Here is a 20,391-nt window from a genome sequence, read left to right as displayed (position 1 = left end):
CTAAAATCTCTGCATCTGCTACATTAGCTTGTGACCAATCAGGGAATGAGACGTTGTAATGAGCAGGATCCAGTCAGGAAAAGGCTTCATAATAAGTGCAAACAAATTGGAACACAGACAGTTTGCATTTTGAAAACTCCACGTTTCATCAATTCACACTGCAGTGCCAAGCCAACATTTTCAGAAGAGTATATCTCTGGAGAATGTTTTCAAAAGTCTTTGTTTTCAGGGGTTCAAAACATTGGAGTAGTGTAGATTAAAGTCTAAAACAGAGAATAATGACAGTTTTTAAATGAAAATGTAGTGGAGGTAGCCTTAGTCAACCAAAATCTTAAAACTATTTTGTTTTAATTGCCCCTAACTGCCAATAAAAATAGTCTTTATGACAGAAGAGATTCAAAGTGAGGATGATAGAGGCTGTGCACCACCATCTTAAATAGGTGACATATTTCACCAACTGACTGCAACAAAAACAATGGTGTGATCATAAACAATAAGCACAAAATGATGGCGTCCCAGAAAGCAAAGGTCATTGGATACAACTGAAATTACGTAATTTCCCATCAATCAACAAATAAAAAAAAAAAACTTACATCACCAAAATTCTACTATAGACCAAGAAAGGATCTGAGTCAGGAACTTCCAGGAAGCATTCAGCAAATCCCAACAACACACAGGAACATTTTTTTTGATAAATTCCAGCCTTAATGAAGTAATTTTAATTTTCATTTTAGTTATAGCCAACAAAGATTAAGGTCTCAAGAGCTACACTGTTAGAGGTTCAGTTTCAGATCTGGCTGTCTTTGCCCAGTTGACCAGAATGGCCTCTCAGGATTGAGTTTTTGCACCTATGGTGGCTCACTACAAAACCGAGGATCCTCTTTGAGTGTGTATACCATTGTGTGCCTCTTCAGAGTGTTGCAACCAGCAGGAGCAGTTCTTCTTGGACTCGTGATTGTAATTCAGGTTCTTCTGTTGGACCTCAAGAGTCATGACCTGAGTGATATACATATGGCTTGTTCCTGGCAAAAAAAGAGAAGAACAGGTTCTGAGACTTCCAGGGAACTTACATCTTTACCCAAATGTGTTTTCTAATTGCGTCTGGAGGTTCCATCAATAGACGGTAGTGCAAACTATGTCAAGAATTCATACACTCACCGTATTTAATATACTGCACGTACACTTTCATGTTCTGGACACACACAAACACAGCTTTTAATTAGAAGGTACGATCACCGTTAAGACAAGAACTGCCAAAGTTTCCTGAAATAGGAAGCCATGGATCATCAAAGATATGATTTTTAGTAAAATGAGGTAGAAGAAACAAAGGTTTAACAGGTCAATTAAACAAAGTAAGATCTTGTGCAAGGAAAAAGTTAGAGGTGGCTTAATGAGATTGATAAAAAGCAGATCTAGAAGGGTCTGAAAAATATCAGAAGACGGTGCTCTAAAAAATATGTGACATTCTCAATAGAAAAGACCACAAGCTCTTAACTGATGAACTCAACAACCATTTTATAAGATTAAATAATCAATGACTTCAGCATCCAGAATGTACAACTAAGGGAGGAGCTCTGTAAAATTACCAGACATTTTGCTGCAATAGGGGTCAGCGTAACTAACATAGGGAAATCTTTGAAGCAGTTGGGCCAGGAGTCAGTCAGGTGGGCTGCTGAAGTTCTAATTCAAGCAACTCTTTACAGTGTTTCATTTGAGCTGGTATTCCAGCTTTGGCACTGAACCTGAGTCAATCATTATCCCAGTTCCCAAGGTTTCAAGGCCATGAAGACTGAATGACCATAAGCCAGTGGTGCTCCATTCTATTCCAATGAAATGCTTTGAATTTTTGGTGAAAAAACATTTGAATGACAGAGGCTTAGTTCCTCTATCATCCATCCAACCATCTTCCTAAGATGCTTATCCAAGGCATTCTTGCACTGAGCTGGAGCCAATGTCCTGTAAAGATTACCACCAATTTGCTTCCTGTGTCAACAAAAGTGTAGAAGATGCTCTGCTGCACAATTTCTGGATTTGTCTTCAGCATTCTCTACAATCCAGCCTTACATACAGACAGAGAAGCAGAACAGTATGACTGTTAATCTATTTTTCACATCATGGATTCATGACTTTTAACTGTTATGTATTAATCTTTGCTTATGTGTATTGCTGTTGTTTTTTGTCATTCTATTATTATTTTTCATATTTTTATGTTATTTCTGCAGATTTTGTTTTTTATTGGCTGTGTTTTGTCTATTTACATTTACTTCTGTTCCTTGTGGGTGGAGCCTATGGAGGCGGGGCCACCCTTGATGTCACCACTTCTGAACCCTCCCTCTTACAGTTTAAGTCAGCTTCAAAGTCTCAGAAGCCACAGATGATTTGATTATAGTGGAGTTCTGTGCGTATGTTTATTATTATTAATATATTTTTTTTTTTTTTTCTTTTCCCTACAAGGTTTTTTTTGGGGGAGTTTTTCCTTGTCTTCTCAGAGAGTCAAGGCTGGGGGGCTGTCAAGAGGCAGGGCATGTTAAAGCCCATTGCGGCACTTCTTGTGTGATTTTGGGCTATACAAAAATAAACTGTATTGTATTAACAGGAATGGCACACTGCACATTAACGTGCCGTGAATGCACTTGACTTGACCATTCCAAGTTTTCATCCTCTTTCTCTGTACGTTTACCATTCGTTTGCTCAGAGGTTGATGTGCTTGCTGATTCCTGAGCAGCTCTTCTTTTTTCTACTCTAGCAGCCCGCTTCTTCTCTTCTCTCATCAGCATCTTTTCACGTTAAAACTGATTAAGTCAGTGTTTGTGCTGCAATTACTTAGTATGTTTTCCTTAATTTTTCACTTAAGTTGCCACTTAAGTCTTCAATCTGCCTCAAGAATGATTTAAGATATGAAGAGGTAGAGGAAGTGACAGCGAAGGTGGTAGGGATGAGAACGGCGCCCGTACACATGCGTCGCATGGTCGCCCTGCTGGCCGCTGCCTAGAGTTGATTCTACAATAAAATAAAATAAAAATAAAAGAAGAATAACCTTGGAGGTCAATCATCACCCCGAAAGCGAATAGTAGACGTCATGTAGTATATGTGTACCAAATGTCAGGTAAATAGGGCAAATGGTTTGCGAGCTACAGGTGATTTAAAATTCTAGACAGACAAACGGACAACCACGGTAGCATATTATATTTACTGTTTTTGGTGATTGTCTTGTTTCTAATTATTTATTCTGATTTTTGGATTGTGTTTTTGAACTTGTTTGTTGCACACTGGCTTTTTAGGCAACTCTTTTTGGTTTTTTTTTTGCTCTTATGGGCATTCTTCTTATTTTTTTCAAATAAAAAATCCTTTGTTGCCCTTTTCTTTCACAAGTTGGGGGTTGACAGTTATCCTTCCTCTTCTGGGGCTTATTTTAATAGACTAGGAAACACAAGGACTTCCGGTCCTTAAATAGAGAGTTAATCTAAAGGAAGTTGAACTTTTTATTTTGTCACGACAGCATTTGGAAAATGTAAGTAGTGTCAACAGTGCAAAATACCAACAGATATTAGCAGTACAGACTTTATGAACTTCTTCAATGAGAAAATTAAAAATATAAGATCCCAGATCTCAGCATACAGTACAAACCAAATACTAGCTTAGCAGACCCTGCTCACATTGCATTCAGGTAACTGAGCAGGATTTAACTTTAATAGGGCCAACAAAACTAGTAAAAGTGCAATGGATGTTCTTGTAGCACCAATTCTAAACATTATCAATAGTTCATTATTGCATGGCACAGTACCTGATGCACTAAAAGTGTCAGTCATTAAACCTTTACTTAAAAGTCAGACCTAGCCCACACATACTAAATAACTATAGGCCTATTTCTTTACCATTTCTCTCTAAAATACTAGAAAAGTAGTCGCCAGTCAGCTTCAGTCACACCTTATGCATTACAATTTATTTGAGAAATTCCAGTCTGGCTTTCGCACTGGTCATAGTACAGAAACGGCACTAACACGGGTTGTAAATGACATTCTGATATCCTCTGATGAAGGAAATTCCACTGTAATTATGTTGTTGGACTTAAGTGCAGCGTTTGACACCATTGACCATTCTATTTTACTGCACAGGCTAGAAAGCGATGTTGGGCTTACAGGCCCGTGCTCGCTTGGTTCAGTTCAATTCCAGTATGTACAGAAATGTGCTGACAGTACTCCATCATTATACACAGAAGTTGAATATGGTGTCCCAGGGCTCAGTACTGGGACCTTTACTGTTTTCACTTTACATGCTTCCACTGGGATCTCTCATTAGGAAACATAATGTTAATTTTCACTCGTATGCAGATGACACCCAGTTATACCTTTCATTTAAATCAAATGAAGTTTCTCCGATGTTGTCTTTAATTAGTTGTGTTAGTGAATTAAAGGAATGGATGAATGAGAACCTTTAAATACAGATAAAACAGAGATGTTAATTGTTGGAGGGAATGACGCTGATCACAGCAATATTTTGTCTATTAGGAAATTAAGGCCATGTCCTGGAGTGCTACTGTAGCTGCAGGTTTTCATTCTACCCTTTTCTCACTTAGCGACGACCCAAGTTGTTTGCTCATTGACCCTGATGGAGGATCACAGGAATTTGCCTTCATTTTAATTGATTACTATTTGAAACTATCCATCCATTCATCCATTTCCTAAACCTACCTGGAATCTCTCTTTGAACACAGGGTCACGGGGTCTGCTGTGTGATTTTGGGCTATACAAAAATAAACCCAACTCCAGCCAACACAGGGCACAAGGCAGGAACCAATCCTGGGCAGGGTGCCAACCCACCGCAGGACACGCACAAACACCCCAAGCACACACTAGGGCCAATTTAGAATCGCCAATCCACCTAACCTGCATGTCTTTGGATTGTGGGAGGAAACCGAGCACCGGAGGAAACCCACGCAGACACGGGAGAACATGCAAACTCCACGCAGGGAGGACCCGGGAAGCGAACCCGGGTCTCCTAACTGCGAGGCAGCAGCGCCACCATGGCGCCCTATTTGAGACTAGAGCCCTTTAATTGTTTATTAGCAGCCAAACAAATACAAAATGGGCCAAAACATGACTGGCTAACTTGTGTCCATCATACAATATCTGAAGGTCTCAGTAATGTTGAACTGCTCAGGTCTGCAAAACATTTGATGGTGTTCTTAGAATAAAGGAAATCAACAATGCTGTGGCAGAATGAGGGTACCAACAAGCCATGGAATTAAATAATGGGAATAATTAATTAATAAAAAGAAATTACTCTAAATAAGAAACTGGTTGGAGTTTAAGCTCCCATCCATGCTGATGATCTGTTGACATTTCATTTCTGTTTGGGTGCCACTAAAGAAAAAATCCAGCAATTCAGAGGACTAAATCTTAAAAAAAACAAAGCAGTTAAAATGAAGTTAATTAGCAGCAAAAATTGTTACTAATTAAGAAAAAGGGTAACAATGAAAACCTGCAGCCACAGTAGCACTCCAAGCCCGAAGTTGGAGACCCCTGCCCTAAGGAATCCACTGGTTTCACATATTTTTGAATTTTAATTTGGGCTTTGATTTTTGATTTGGCCCATCATTTCACCACCATCTTGATGGCATTATTGTTAATGCTTGTTGTTAGGACCAACCCTGAGTGGGTGCGTCTTTAGAGATCACAACACAACACCATGGAATAAAAGGTCGTCAAGGGTATGGTTCCTCTTCCAAATACACAGATTTCTAAAACCTTCAAACCTTTTTGATGATTTTCTTTGTTTCTCTGGCTTTTGAACTTTCCGCAGTTCTCCTCACTTTAATTTGCCTTGACTTTCTTGGCTTTGCTTACTGATAGTTGTTCACCTGGTTCTGACCCTTTTTCGGATTCTTTGCTACCCCCTTCTTACTGTACCGGCTCCCTTTTTATCTGCCTCTGTCAGTGCAGTGCTTTGATCGCAAACTGCGGAAAGTCAATGAAGCAACTGAGACAGACCGCAGCCTCACGTGCAGGTGTGTCACTCCTCAATTACCTTACCAACTTCCTGCAGCTGCGTGAGCACGCACACCCATGGAGATCGAGTCAGCCATTCCATTATTTATTTATTAAAAATCGGCCACCTGTTTCTGAGCCACGGACCCCCTATACCACAAATCCCAGTTGAAATATAACAATAAGTTTTCGATCAACACCAAAATCAAGGATCTGGCCCTAGAAATTCACGAGTTATCACGTGACAGACGGACAGACCATAGCATTTTATATACAAGGTGAGACACAAAGATAACCGGACTGGGCTTGGGGCTTTCCTGAAAAACCATCTGAAGGTCAGCTGGACGTGAATCATAGAGCTACAGTATATCACCTCCTACACACCCTCTCAAACCGCCAACTGACTAGGTATACCCTGTGAATAGCCCAGTCAGTATTTGCACAACAATCTCTACACAAGTTGCCGCGATAATGTCAGGTGAAAGAGTCGAACAGCGAATCAACATCAAATTTCTCATGAATTTTCTCTCTTTTTCCGTAAAGCAGTTTGACAGATTCAGTTTGAGACATTCCTGTCCTCGATCATCTTCCCTATTCACCCGATTTAGCTCCCTGTGATTTTTACTTGTTCCTGAAAATCAAAAGTGACCTGAAGAGAACACATTTTTCTTCAATGGATGAAGTGCAGACAAAAACAGCAAGCCTGTTGAAGGGCCTCAAGCAAGAAGACTTCCAGCACTGTTTCAATCAATGGAAGATACGTATGGAGAGGTGTAGTGATCGGGAGGGGGTGTATATAGAAGGAGACAACGTTTAGAATGCTGTAATTCATCATTTTTTTACCAATCCTGCTATTTTTGTGTCTCACCTCGTATACAGAGAAAGACTTGTGTATATTTGGTGTTGTTCTGCCTGCTCCCCATTTTAGGCCCTACTTTGGCTAAAGTCAGCAGGGTAGTATTTGGGGCTTGACAGGCCAGATAGCTTGTTTTCTAAGGCCTCACATTCATTCTTATTAAGACTACACCATCATGACATTATCCTTTGTGTGTCTGTTTTGGTTTTTTTTAATTTTACTCAGCTTTTGGAAACAGCTGTAAAGGCAAATTTTATGATTTTTTGTGTAAACATGACTAAATAAGAACTTTCTATGGATTTCCTGTGCATATGGAGTGCCAATGGATCAGTTTCAATGATTACGCTGCACTGGCAGATTTATTATTGAAATAAGGCCTAGCTTTATTATATGTCATAGATTAGGCTCCATTGACTTTTAAATATCACTGCAATACTGAGTTGGCTCAGATAATAAATGCCAGATAAAAACGACTACAATCTGTCTTTGAAAAATGTGTGCTTGAGCTGCACAGAATGCAAGGTGAATCACTGACACCACTTGATGTTTGCTGTGCTGTGACGTGTGTGTGGAATTGTTCCTCCACTTGTTTGATTTCAAGATTGAATCAGTTTGATTGACAGATACTAGAAGGCTTGCGGCTTTTTGCAAATTGTACTTTTTCATACACACTATCGCAAAGCCTTCAAATTGATCTTTCATTTTCGCTGACGTGAGACTTCTCATAGAAATCCTTAAAACAATTGTGAGTATTTCAGGATCTGGGATACAGTGGATTCTGAAAGTATTCAGACTACTTCATTTTCTATGGTGTTGTAGATTTCATTTTAAATAGATATCGTTGTCATTTTTGCCCATTAATGTACACTCAATAACCCATAATGACAAAGTCATGTCACTTTCTAACTTGGCTAATCCAGACCAGAGTCATGTGGGGGGTAATACAGCCTAACCCAGCTAGCATAGGGAGCAAAGCAGGAACAAACCCTGTATAGGGTAACAGTCCAACGCAGGGTGTTGGAACACAGTAACACACACACACACACACACACGGGCCAATTTAGTGTTTCCAATCTGCTAACCTGCATGTCTTTGGACTGTGGGAGGGAGCCGGAGCACCTGCAGGAAACCCATGGGGAGAACATGCAAACTCCACACAGGGAGGCCCCATGATGCAAACCCGAGTCCCCTTACTGTGAGGCAGCAGCCCTACCACTGTGCCACTGTGCTGCCCCCTTAATGACAAAGGGAAAGCCCGCTTTCAGAAAGGTTTGCAAATCTGATCAAATTCAAGACTGAAATTTCTCATTCATATAAATATTCAGACCCTTCATTTAGTACTTTGTAGAAGCCCCTTTGACAGCAATTCCAGCTTCTGCTCTTCATGTGTAAGTCTCTACAGGGTTTGCACACTTACATTTGGGCAGTTTATTCCATTCTTCCTGGCAGATCCTTTCAAGTTATGTTAAATTTAATGGGGAGCCTCTGGTCTCTCCACAGACATTCTATGAGGTTTAAGTCTGGGACACTTAAGGACAGTGTGAACGCTGGCCCGGACACACACAGACGGACAACATATTTTCACCACATACTGTTTATTTACAAAGTCTATGTACATGAAATACGTGCTCTCACAACCCCAGTGCCTCTTGCACCGATTCCCCAAAGTCCAGGGCCCACAGTCTTTGTGCCTTCCTGGCCGCCTCCCGTCCTCTCTCTCCAGTTCGGTCCTGCTACCTCCCGACGTCCACCAATGACTGGAGGGAGGCGGCCCCTTTTATGGGAACCCGGATGGGCTCCAGCTGCTTCCCGGCACTTAGTCCTGGCCACGCCCTTGTGTGGCGGAAGTGCCGGCTGCGCACCCGGAAGCCGTCCGTGTATCCCCTTTCGTCTTCCCCCCGGCACTTCCTGGTGTGGCAGAAGTGCCGGGCTCCCGGGATCAATAGGCACTGGGGCGCTGCCTGGCGGTAGCCACGGGTCCCTACAGGGCTGGGCTTCCAAGCCCCCTACCCGAGGCCTCCTGCATAACCAGGACGGCCCTCTCTCGGTCTGGAGGAGGCACACGCCCTCCTCCGGTCTTCCAAGGCGTCCCGGCCGGGCTCCATCCCCGGCCAAAGACCACACGGGGTAAACCGGCATCGGGGCGCCGCCTGGCGGTGACCACGGGTCCCTACAGGGCTGGGCTTCCAAGCCCTGTGCCCGTGGTCCCCAATATAACCAGGACGGACGCCCCCTCGCAGTCTGGAGGAGGCACAAGCCCTCCTCTCCTCCTCCTAGGCCACAACAGTCAGAGACTTCTCCTGGAGACAATCCAGCATGTCTTACTGTATACTACAGGTCATTGTCATGCCAAAAGGTCATCCCAGTCTGAGGTTATGTACATTCTGGAGCAGGTTTTCTACAAGGTCCTCTCTGTATTTGACTGCACTCATCCTAATCCCACTTCTGTCCAGTCTCCCTGTTCCTGCCATGAGAAGCCCTCCATAATATGATGCTGCCACCACCATGCTTTACCATAGGGATGGTATTAGGCAGGTGATAAGTACTACCTGGTCTTCGTCAGAAATGGTTCTGTCCAAAGAGTTCAGTTTTTGTCTCATCAGATCAGAGAATCTTTCATCCTCAGGCTTTCATTATCCTTTAACTTGTCATTTGTTTATTTGGTTACTTGTAGCCGCTCGACCAAGAACATCTGATTAATAGAGTGCTGCTGAGACCATCATCTTTCCAACAGCTTGCCAGTCATCCTGTGGGTTGTGATGCTTAAAGGCCGATGGGTGCCAGCGGCCAATGGAGCTTGGAATAACGAGGTCAGCTGGTGCAAGAGGTCAAGGGGCAGGGAGGCAGGGTGGCCAGACAGAGAGTTAGTGGTCGAGTGGCACCATACATCATGATCAATGAGTTTTACTACCTTACTTTAAAATCCTGTTCTCCTAATATATATATATATATATATATATATATATATATATAAAATCCAAAATCTGTCTATATGTCTGTCTGCTTTTCACAAGAGAACTATTTAACAGATTTAGATCTGTTTTTTTTTCTATGATTTGCTTGACAATTCCGGTTGATTTTGTGACTTCTCTCATTGCACTAAGTATCATAGTTTTGTTGCAGTACTGATTTATTTGCGCAAATCCGAAAGAGAAGCTGCGGTCCGAGGGGAGAGGGATGGGGCCCTCCTGACTCACACGCCAGCCTCCGTTTCAGCCAGTCTACCTCACAGGCTTGTTAAGTGGCAGGCTCAGGGTTACACTGTAAAATAACTATATCATGTAACTTTTTATAATAATTCTGCTGCATGTCAATTAGCACATGTAAGAATTTCACCGTACTATGCAAATGTGACAATAATCCCACTGTGAATCTTTGGTAAACCACTTAAGATAATCAGCCAAATGTACAATAGTAATAAAAATCTACTTTATAATAAAACACTAAGGTCTGTGTGCGTGTGTGTGCATGTGTCTGGTCCCTTTGAGCAATCTGATTGGTTAGTACTGATTGGTGGCACAATCGAAAGAGGAAGTGCAAGTGTGAGTCTCACAAGGAGCAGGAAAGGTGTAGGAGGCATGCTGACAGGAAGTATCCTGACAGGAGGCAACCAAGAGTCTGAGTGGCAGGCATTATGGGAACGCGCTGGTCAAGAGAAGTTCAGACACATGCAGGTACCAAGGAAAGGTGGTTATGCAGAGCCAGCCTTAGGGCGAAGCGAATGAAGTGTCGGCTTCGGGCCCACAGGTTTTTTTTTGTTTTTTTTTCCTGTGATGTGACGCTGCTGCGGAGGGCCCAATGGAGCAACAGACTCCTTCACTCCAACCTCTATTACTAATTTTTTTATATATATAATTCACGGGCAACATATTCCATCACCTAATTACTCCACGTGGACATCTCCACTCGGCACTCCAATCTTCATTACGCTTCACTCAGGCCCGCACGCCTGTTGTCGCCTCCATGGCTCATCTGTGCCTCTGTCTTCAGTAGGCGGCCACTTACACTTCAGTCAGGGCCGCTCCGCTGCACTGCATTTTCGACAGAGCATCAAAAGGGTCCTTCTCTTCGTAAAGCCATCACTTTCCTTCATATCAATATATTTCCATTGTAGATAGTAGTTAGGCCCTGCCGAATTTCCACAATTTGAAATGATTGTATTCCAAATGTCTTCAGTTCCACTGCCAAAGAAATATAAATCAGCTGCTCAAAAATGTAAAGAAAAAGCAGCGAAAGATGAATTCTTCGCTACCCAAAAAGGCGCTTTGCAACGCTTCCTAATGAAAATGGATAGCTCTAGCAGCAGCAGCACTAGCACCAGGACTGAACTTCCATTAGTTGAAGATACCGCAATGCCGGCCAGGCCCCACAAACCTGTATCCGACTCCGAGGAGTCAGAAGCCGATGACGTTAAGAATGACATGGACATGGGTTTTTCGTCAGGTTCAGCAACATTGCCAGCCTTTTCGGTTTCTAACCAGAAAGATGAAGATCACGACGAGGCTGATAATGATTTCGATTCCTTTAGTTGGGGAGATCCAGGTTTGTGTTACGGTTATGTTTGTCAGTGTCAAACAGAAATCGTCAAAAAGTGATGGTTGTAGATGCCGGGAAAACGCATTTCTGCAGCTCAGAATGCAGGAAATCGCTTGGTGGCCAGACCCCCTAGCTACAGTGGTCTCGGTATCAGTTTGCTTCGGGCCCGAAATTGTCTAGGGCCAGCTCTGGGTTATGGTACACATACAGCAAGAGATAGGAGATATTTTAAAGTTTAGTCTGTTACTTGTCATGTCTTGAACAGGTAACATGGCTAGTAATTATAATAAATGTATATATCTTCCCATCTTCCAGAGACATACACATTAGCTTACTCCAAACTGTTTCTGGTATCAGTGGTCGTGGGTTGATGCCATCCCATTCAGGATTGGCTCCTGCTGTGTACCTGATGCTGCCAGGTTTGGCTGCAGCTCCTCACAAACTTGCAATGTATGAACGTTAGAAGATTAGATAGATTTAGATGAGAACAGGCCATTCAGCCCAACAAAGGTTATGAGTCGTATTCACTTAATTCCTCTAAAATAACATCAAGTTGAGTTTTGAAAGTCCATAAAGTCCTACTGTCTACCACACTACTTGATCACTTATGCCCAGTGTCTATGGTTCTCTGTGTAAAGAAAATTTCCTAACGTTTGTACAAAATTGATCTTTAACAAATTTCGACCTGTGTCCCTGTGTTCTTGATGGACTCATTTTAAAGTCACCGTCTTGATCCACTGGACTAATTCCCTTCAGAATTTTAAACACTTCAGTCAGGTCACCTCTTAATCTTCTTGTGCTTAAACTGTAAAGGCTCAGCTCTTTTAATCTTTCCTCATAACTCATCCCCAGTACCCTGGACTCAGCCTAGTTGCTCTTCTCTGGACCTTATCTAGCGCTGCTGTGTCCTTTTTGTAGCCTGGAGACCCAAACTGCACCCAGGACTCCAGATGAGGCCTCACCAGTGCGTTATAAAGCTTCAGCAGTACCTCCTGTGACTTGTACTCCACACATCAGGGCGCTATATAAGCTGACATTCTGTTAGCCTTCTTAATGACTTCATTCAGACAGTTGATAGTGCTGAGCCCACTACGACTCCTATATCCTTCTCATAAGGTGGATTCTTGATTTTCATTCTGCCCATTGTGTATTCAAACCTTACATTTTTACTTCCTACATGTAATATTTTAATTTACTGACATTAAATTCCATCTGCCATAAATCTACCCAAGCCTGTCTGCTATCCAAGTCCCCCAGTAATGAGTTAACGGATTCCAGATTATCTGCCAATCCACCTGTTTTGGTATCATCAGCCAACTTAACCAGCTTGTTATTTATATTCCTATCTAAATCATTTATATGTATTAAAATCAGCAGCAGCCTTAGCACTGACCCTTGTGGAACAAGACTCTTAACATCATCGCACCATGACCCTCTGCTTCCTGCATCCAGGGCTGTGGAGTCGGAGACAATTTTGGGTACCTGGAGTCGGAGTCGGCAAAAAGTTAACCGACTCCGACTCCTACTAAATTTAAATGGGAATTAAAAAAGTAAGTTGAACTGTCCCAATTCACAAACAGTCATAATGAACTACTTCTCTGCTGTAAGAATAAAGCCCAATGCATGCAGTGCATAATGTTATCACAAAACGAACATGTCAGGTAACCATAAAGCATGCTTTTCATTGACTGTATGCGTAACTATATGGGATGTAATGCACAGGTAAGGTGTGGCACCGCTTTCCATTGTGTCGTGTTCCACTGTTACAGGGAACTGTGAACCTAGCCTAAAGCCCCCCATACATTTACAGATGCACTGCCGATTTTTCGGCCGTTCAATGAGTCATCACGCGTCAAACGCCTGAAAAATCATCTGGTGTGTTCTCAGCTCCGTCGGCTCCCCTTCGCTATGCGCTAGTGAAGGGGGCCGAAGGAGCCGAGAACACAGATCTCCCTACCTGTCTCCAGCAGAGGCTCGTTCACAAAGTGACACCATGCACTAAACTTCCGGCTGGCTGACAGAGGAGACAGTCACTGCAGCAGACAGAGGCATCACATTACTTTGGATGGGGGCGGTGGTCGAGATTTTCGGCAAGCTGGATCTGCCCGTCCATGTGGACACCCGCAATCGCGCCGCCAATCAATTGTGTTTGTCTTTAATCTGGCATTATAGTAGAGTGTTGGCTTCCTAGCCAGTAGTTCTGTGGTGAAATGACATGTATGTTGCCTTCCTTTCCTTCAATGGATGTAGAAAATACATTAGCATAGTATATACATACAGAGGAGTCGGAGTCGGAAGATTTAGAAACTGAGGAGTCGGAGTCGGAGCATTTATCTGCCGACTCCACAGCCCTGCCTGCATCGAAGCCAATTCTTCACCCATCTACAAATAACATCCTGAACTTCTTTTACTGGGAGGTTCACTTTAAATAGGCCCTGAATATTCTGTTGTTACTCCCATTAAAATTAACCAATCTGAACCAAACAAAATACACTCTGTACCTTGACGTATGTGTAATCGATTGCGTTACATGCAATGCTGGAAGTGGTTTCCGTTTTTCTGCCAGACTCAGTTTGACGCGGTGCTCCATGATCCTTAGCAAACGTCTCAGGGGGAATACCAAGAATTTCACGTTGGATGTTTTCCTTCAAATCCTCCACAGTGCGAGGCCTGTTCCGACAGACTTTTCATTTGAGCAAACTCCAAAGGAAGAAGTCTGGTGGTGTCAGATCCGGCGACTGTGGTGGCCAAAGCCCCTTTGAAATTACCCTGTTGCCGAATAAGGACTCAATTTCTGCCATGTGCTCCTTGCCGAAGTGTGACACGTTGCTCCATCTTGCAGGAAGTGACCTTCCGTTAACTCAAAATCATCCACTTGATTCTGACATCGCTTAAACGAATTGGTGACCCAACAGGTTCACACCATGAAGACGCACAGCACGAGTGACTGGGTGAAGGGGTACGGGTGGTATGCACCCAGAAGTTGCAAACGGAGGTGAAACGTCGCGACGGCTGTCCGGCGCCTACCTCATCACTCAGACGCAGGGGCATCCCGGCTTGTTCGAAGCTCCATATACTGAGGACCACAATGCATGTTGTTTCGTTCAGATTGCTTCATCCTAGCAAGAGTTATTGCAGAATATTCAGGGCCTCTTTCGAGTGAGTAGTTTGAGTGTAGTACTAGGGTGTTGTTCCGTTTTAGTCATCATGGATGTAAAGAGAAGTCAAGCAAAATGACACCTTTTATTGGCTAACTAATATGCAAGAATTCGAGGCAACTCACCTGCCTGAAAATGGGCCTGAGTTGCCTCGAAAGCTTGCATATTGCAATCTTTTTAGTTAGCCAATAAAAGGTGTCATTTTACTTGACTTCTCATTAGTTTGAGTGTGAAGTTTAAGAAACTATACATCAGTCACTCATTCTTGAACCTGCTTAACCCAAGGCAGGGTCCACATGGGCTGGGGCCTGTCCAGACAGTGCTGTGTGTAAGGCAGGAGACAGCCATGTGCAGGGCCCAGTCATGCACATACAAACACACACATGCACTCAGACTGACACCAAGTAATCTGATCTGCACATTTTTCAGGATATTTGAGGACGCAAACCCACACGCACACAGAGAGATGGGAGGAAGTGCAGACTTCACGTAGACAACATTCTGCTGTATGATTTGATCCCAGGACACTAGATCCATGAAGCAGCAGCAACTCTGTAAAAACACTACATAAAAACTGAAGTTCATTGTACTTTATTCAACCTTTTTTAGTTGTGTCACAAAGAAACTCTTGACAGTGAGCAGACAAAGGAGTCTGAGACTTCCTAACAATCCGGCTGCCGAACGTCTCGCGTGTTTATGTCATGCAGCAATGTGAGGACCTTGTCAAACATTCACTGAGCAGATCTGTTGATGACAAGCCTTTCTTTCATAAGTGCATTCTTATGTTGGAATACAGCTTTATGTGTAAGTTACATTAATCATTGTCTTTTTTTATTTAGCTGAGTGAAGATTGAGTACAAAGAAGCATGAAAAAGATTGAATAGCAAGGTCTCTGTCACTTGCCACGTTCTCCAGTAGTGGTTTGGGTGAATGTGTGAGACGCTTTCTGAGGTTTACTTCCTATTGGCATAGGAAAAAGAAGATGGCTGCCTTTTTGCGTAATTTGAGATCTTAACAAATTCTCACTTGTCTCCCATCCTCTGGACCGACAATACAATTCCAATTTACTACAGAAGGAAAATTTGTCTGGTTGACCACCTTGTCATCAGTTACAGGGTACAATGTCAGCCTCTCTTATGAATCAACTCAAACTCAAGCCCATCACAGTTCCTTCACTACCAAACTGCAGAATGATGGATTCATCAACTGATTACCTAACTGATCGATACAACCCAAGCATGATTAGTTAAAGCTGTTTAATTTCCTCATTGATACAATAAGCCCATTGTTTTATATTTGCATTTACTATCTCAGTGTTTAACATCAGAACAAATGTAACGAGAACTGGTCATACAGCCCAAAAGTTTCGCATCCTATTCACCAAGATTGTTTAAAAACATATCAAGTCAAGACTTAAAGCTCCCTAAAGTCCTATTTTCCAATCCACTACTTGGTAATTGATTGATTCCATGGGTTGCTGGTCCTTTCCCTGAAGAAAAACCTTCTAACATTTGTGTGAAACAGTGGTGGTTGATGCCCATATGGGGCCCCCAGTATGCCGCTGCCCCTTTAGTTACCAAAATGGTTCCCCTTCAGTATCCATAGCATAGTTTCAGTATTATTAGACTTTGCCAACTTCACCCCACCCTTGGTGCACTGAGTGCTCCTTATTTGAGTTGCATAAATGGCGACCCTCAGTGTCCATAGTGCACTTTCAGTATTATTAGACTTTGCGGACCTTGAGACAGTTGTTCCCCCTTGTTGACTTGGAGCATGTACTGCTTGTGTTACATAAATGGCATCCCTCAGTGTTCATAGTGTGCTTTCAGTGTAATAAGACTTTGAGGACTTCATCCCCCCTCAGTGTCCAGAGTGGGCGCCCCTTTAGTTACCAAAGTGGACTGGGGGTTTGGTGGTCCCCCTAGGTGTCTGGAGCATGTGCCACTTGAGTTACATAAATGACACCCCTTGGTGTTTGTAGTGTGCTTTCAGTATAACAAGATTTTGAGGACTTCACCCCACTCAGTGTCCGGAGTGGGTGCCCCTTTAGTTACCTAAGCAGTGCCCCTCAGTGTCCAGAACACGCTTTTAGTATTATTAGACTTCATGGGCCAGGAATTTGGTGTTGGTCCTCCTTGGTGTCTTGAGTGTGCGTCACTTGAGTTACATAAATGGTGACTCCTGGTGTGGCACACTTTCCCTATTATCAGATCTTGAGGACTTCATCCCCCTTGGTGTCCTTAGTGTACTCTCCCTGATTTCTCAAAACAGCACCCCTCAGTTTTCATAGTTCATACATAATGGAAAGGTATGGAGCATGCAACCCATAAGTTACCTAAATGACAACCCATGCTGTCCAGAGTGTATTGTCATAAACAGCACCCCTCGGTGTTTATAGTGCGGACATAATGGAAAGTACACAGTTGAGTTACATCAACTGAGCCTCTAACTATCCAAAGCACTCCCCTTTACTTTCATAAAAAGTGCACTGGGCGCCCATCTATGTCACCTAATGGACTGTGTCCCTGTGTTTTTGTTAAACTAACAGCTCGGATCCACTGTAATAATAATAATAATAATAATTCATTACATTTATACTGTATAGCGCTTTTCTCAGTACTCAAAGCGCCATCCACATAGAGAGGAACCGGGAAGCGAACCCACAATCTTCCACAGTCTCCTTACTGCAAAGCAGCAGTACTAAGTCCTTTCATATTTTTAAACACTTTAATCATGTCACCCCTCTTAAACTCCATATGCTTAAAATGAAATGGTTCATCCCTTAAATTTCTCCTCATAGTTCAGACCTTTTAGTTTTTTGCTTAGCCTAGTCACTTGTCTCTGGACTTTCTCTTGCTGCTGTGTCTTTTTTGTAATACAGACATTAAAACTGCATGGAGTACTCCAGGTGCGGCCTTATATAACTTATGTATACCTATCCTTGCCTTATTTTTTTACATATTGTGCTATCTAACCCAACATTCTGATCACTGCCTGGAAGGTGAAGTGATGAGTCCACTATTACTCCCACTCATAAGGGGTGCTTTGAATTTTCAGACCTCCATTTGTGTAACCCTCACACGTTAACTTCCTACATGAAATACTTTACATTTACTAATATTAAATTTCATTTTCCACACATTTGCTCAAGCCTGAATGCTGTCCAAGTCCCTCAGTGATGATTCTGCTCATTCAAGATTATCTGCCATCCCACCCAGTCTTGTATCATCTGCAGACTTAACCAGCTAACCGATTATATTCTCATCCATATCGTTCATGTATATTCAAAATAGCAGCAGGCCCAGCACTGAACCCTGAGGGAGACCAATATTAACATCACCTAATTCTGATACAGTTCTTCAGCGCTGACCCTTTGCTTCCTGTGTTTTAGCCAATTAACTGTAATGTGAAAGAATATGTGAGGTGACAAGTAAGGCTAACTGGTGCCTTCTGGATAGTCAGGCCAGACATAACTTCACTCTGTGTCTGAAAGCATTGTGAGGTTTCTCTGAAGGACTCAGGAATGTTGGGAAGATCAGATGACATTGCTTGATAGGCTATGCTACCACACAGGGTCCACAGAAGCTGATGTAGTTGAGAGGCCTGCAAAGGAGTACAACATGCTGAGCAATAAAACAAAAATGAAACTAATGGCAACAAACACTGGTGGGGTTATGCAGGTTCATGGTGGATGGAGGAAGGAGGAATGGGGCAGGTCGACTCTTTCGTGTATTATGTGATTAGAGCAACAAGTGATACTAACTTTGTGGGTGAAGTGAAGTCAATGCTGGCCATGGGAATGGCAGTGATGGTAAAGTTGAAAAGGATATGAAAAAACAAATCAGCCAGCACCACCACAAAGCCATGCTTGGTGAAAGCTTTCGTCTGGCTGAGAGCTACACATGAAAAAGTGAGGCATGGACGGTGAAGAAAGAATAAGAGCAAAGCATCAAGGTTTTTAAGAACAACTCTGAGCAACTCTACAAGCTAGCTGGACCAGAAAGCACACTGCTGAGTCTCATTAAAATCTGGACACTAAAACTATACTTTGGGTATGTGTTGAGACAACCACGGGTTCCCATTGAAGGTTTAGTGTGATGACAGGTCTTGTGGAAGGGGTCAGAGGATATGGAAGACCAAAAATATGCTGGTATGACAACATCACGGCCTGCTAATAGCTAGCTGAGAAAGAAGGCGTTGGAAGGCACTGGCCCATCTGTGCAGCCAACCATTGTGAGGCAACGATTGTGCAGTGACATGACATGACAGAGTAAAACTGAACACAGTACTCCAGGTGAGACCTCACCAGTGTGTTGTATAATGTAAGTGTAACCGACCTTGACTGGTACTTCACGCTTTGTAATAAAAACTTCAATTAACCTTCTTGATTGGTTCTGTAAACTGTCTGGATGTAGACGGTTGATGAGTCCACCACAACTCCCAGGTCTTTCTTCAAATCTCAGACCCCTTGTTGTGTATTCACATCTAACTTCTGCTCAAGCTTTATAACACACTGGTGAGGCCTCATCTGGAGTCCTGTGTGCAGTTTTGGTCTTCAGGCTACAAAAAGGACATAGCAGAGCTAGAAAAGGTCCCGAGTAGAGCGACAAGGCTGATTCCAGGGCTACTGGGGACGTTATGGTGAAAGACTAAAAGAGCTGAGCCTGTACAGATTAAGCAAAAGAAGATTAAGAGGAGACATGACTAAAATGTTTAAAATTATGAAGGGAATTACTTCAGTGGATCAAGACTATTACTTTAAAATGAGTTCATCAAGAACATCGGGGGACAGAAACATTAGGAGGTTTTTCTTTACAAAGAGAACCACAGACACCTGGAATAAGTGACCAAGTAGTGTGGTAGACAGTAAGACTTTAGGGACTTTTAAAACTCGACTTGATGTAATTAAGTGGATAGGACTGGCGAGCTTTGTTGGGCTGAATGGCCTGTTCTCGTCCAGATTGTTCGAATGTGTGTGTTGTCACACGTGCGCATGGGAGGCAGCTAAAGGGCTTGAGTGAAGGCAGTTCGGAGGCATGCCGGGGTGTGGCAGAGTGCACTGACTCTTTTTCTCCCTTGCCTGTAGACCATTCCCGGGGGATTTCACCTGGCTCTCCTGACATCACTTCCGGGACTGAGCCAATGGAAGTCGGCCACACCAGCTCCAGTCCCTCTGATGTCACGTCCGGCTATGAACCAATGGTGGAAGATCACGTGCCGGATCCATGTGACCTCACTTCCTGTCTCCCCCTTTAAAACCTGCCCCTTTTCCTTTGTTTCCTCAGTCTTGTTTTGGACTCTTCAGTGCTGATTATTTGTTAAAACGACTTTTGCAGCCAGGATACCACATTATACGGGTGGCTGCCCCAAACTTTTATCTGTCCATGTCTCGTTCTTGTGACAGTGTTTATGTGTTCACTCTGTTATGGACTGGCGCCCTGTCTGCCGATTGCTCCTGCCTTATATCCTGTGCTTGGTGGGATCGGTTCCAGCTTCCCCGTGATCCTACTCAGGATAAAGTGGGTTTGGAAGATGGATGGATTGCTAATTTACATTTACTTACATTAAATTTCCCTTTTCCACAAATCTGCCCAAGCCTGAATGCTGACCAAGTCTGTCTGTAACAATTTAGCTGATTCTACATCGTCTGTGTTTCCACTTAAATTGGTATCATCTGCAGACTTTACCAGCACATTGATTATATTGTATTCCAGATTTTAAAAAGAGCAGCGACCCCCCCACTGGTCCCTGAAGATCATCACTTTTAACACCCGCTAATTCTGTAAAAGTTCCCCTCACATTTACCCTTTGCTTCCTGTGTCTGAGCCAGTTTTCTACCCACCTACACACCGCA

At 43.0% G+C, this 20,391-nt stretch overlaps 1 protein-coding gene across 1 annotated transcript in view; it reads right to left on the bottom strand.

Annotated features, from left to right (window-relative positions):
* Positions 1–750: 750 nt before the first annotated feature.
* mlnr (motilin receptor) overlaps positions 751–20,391 on the bottom strand; it is a 63,268-nt gene continuing 43,627 nt past the window's right edge. Inside the window, exon 4 of the mRNA XM_039746512.1 lies at positions 751–981. Coding sequence (XP_039602446.1) covers positions 963–981 — 19 coding nt within the window. The 3' untranslated portion in view covers positions 751–962. The remainder of the gene's footprint in view (positions 982–20,391) is intronic.

The sequence above is a fragment of the Polypterus senegalus genome, chromosome 2, assembly GCF_016835505.1.
Source record: "Polypterus senegalus isolate Bchr_013 chromosome 2, ASM1683550v1, whole genome shotgun sequence".
NCBI lineage: Eukaryota > Metazoa > Chordata > Cladistia > Polypteriformes > Polypteridae > Polypterus > Polypterus senegalus.
This window is presented reverse-complemented; position numbering and strand designations above follow the sequence as displayed.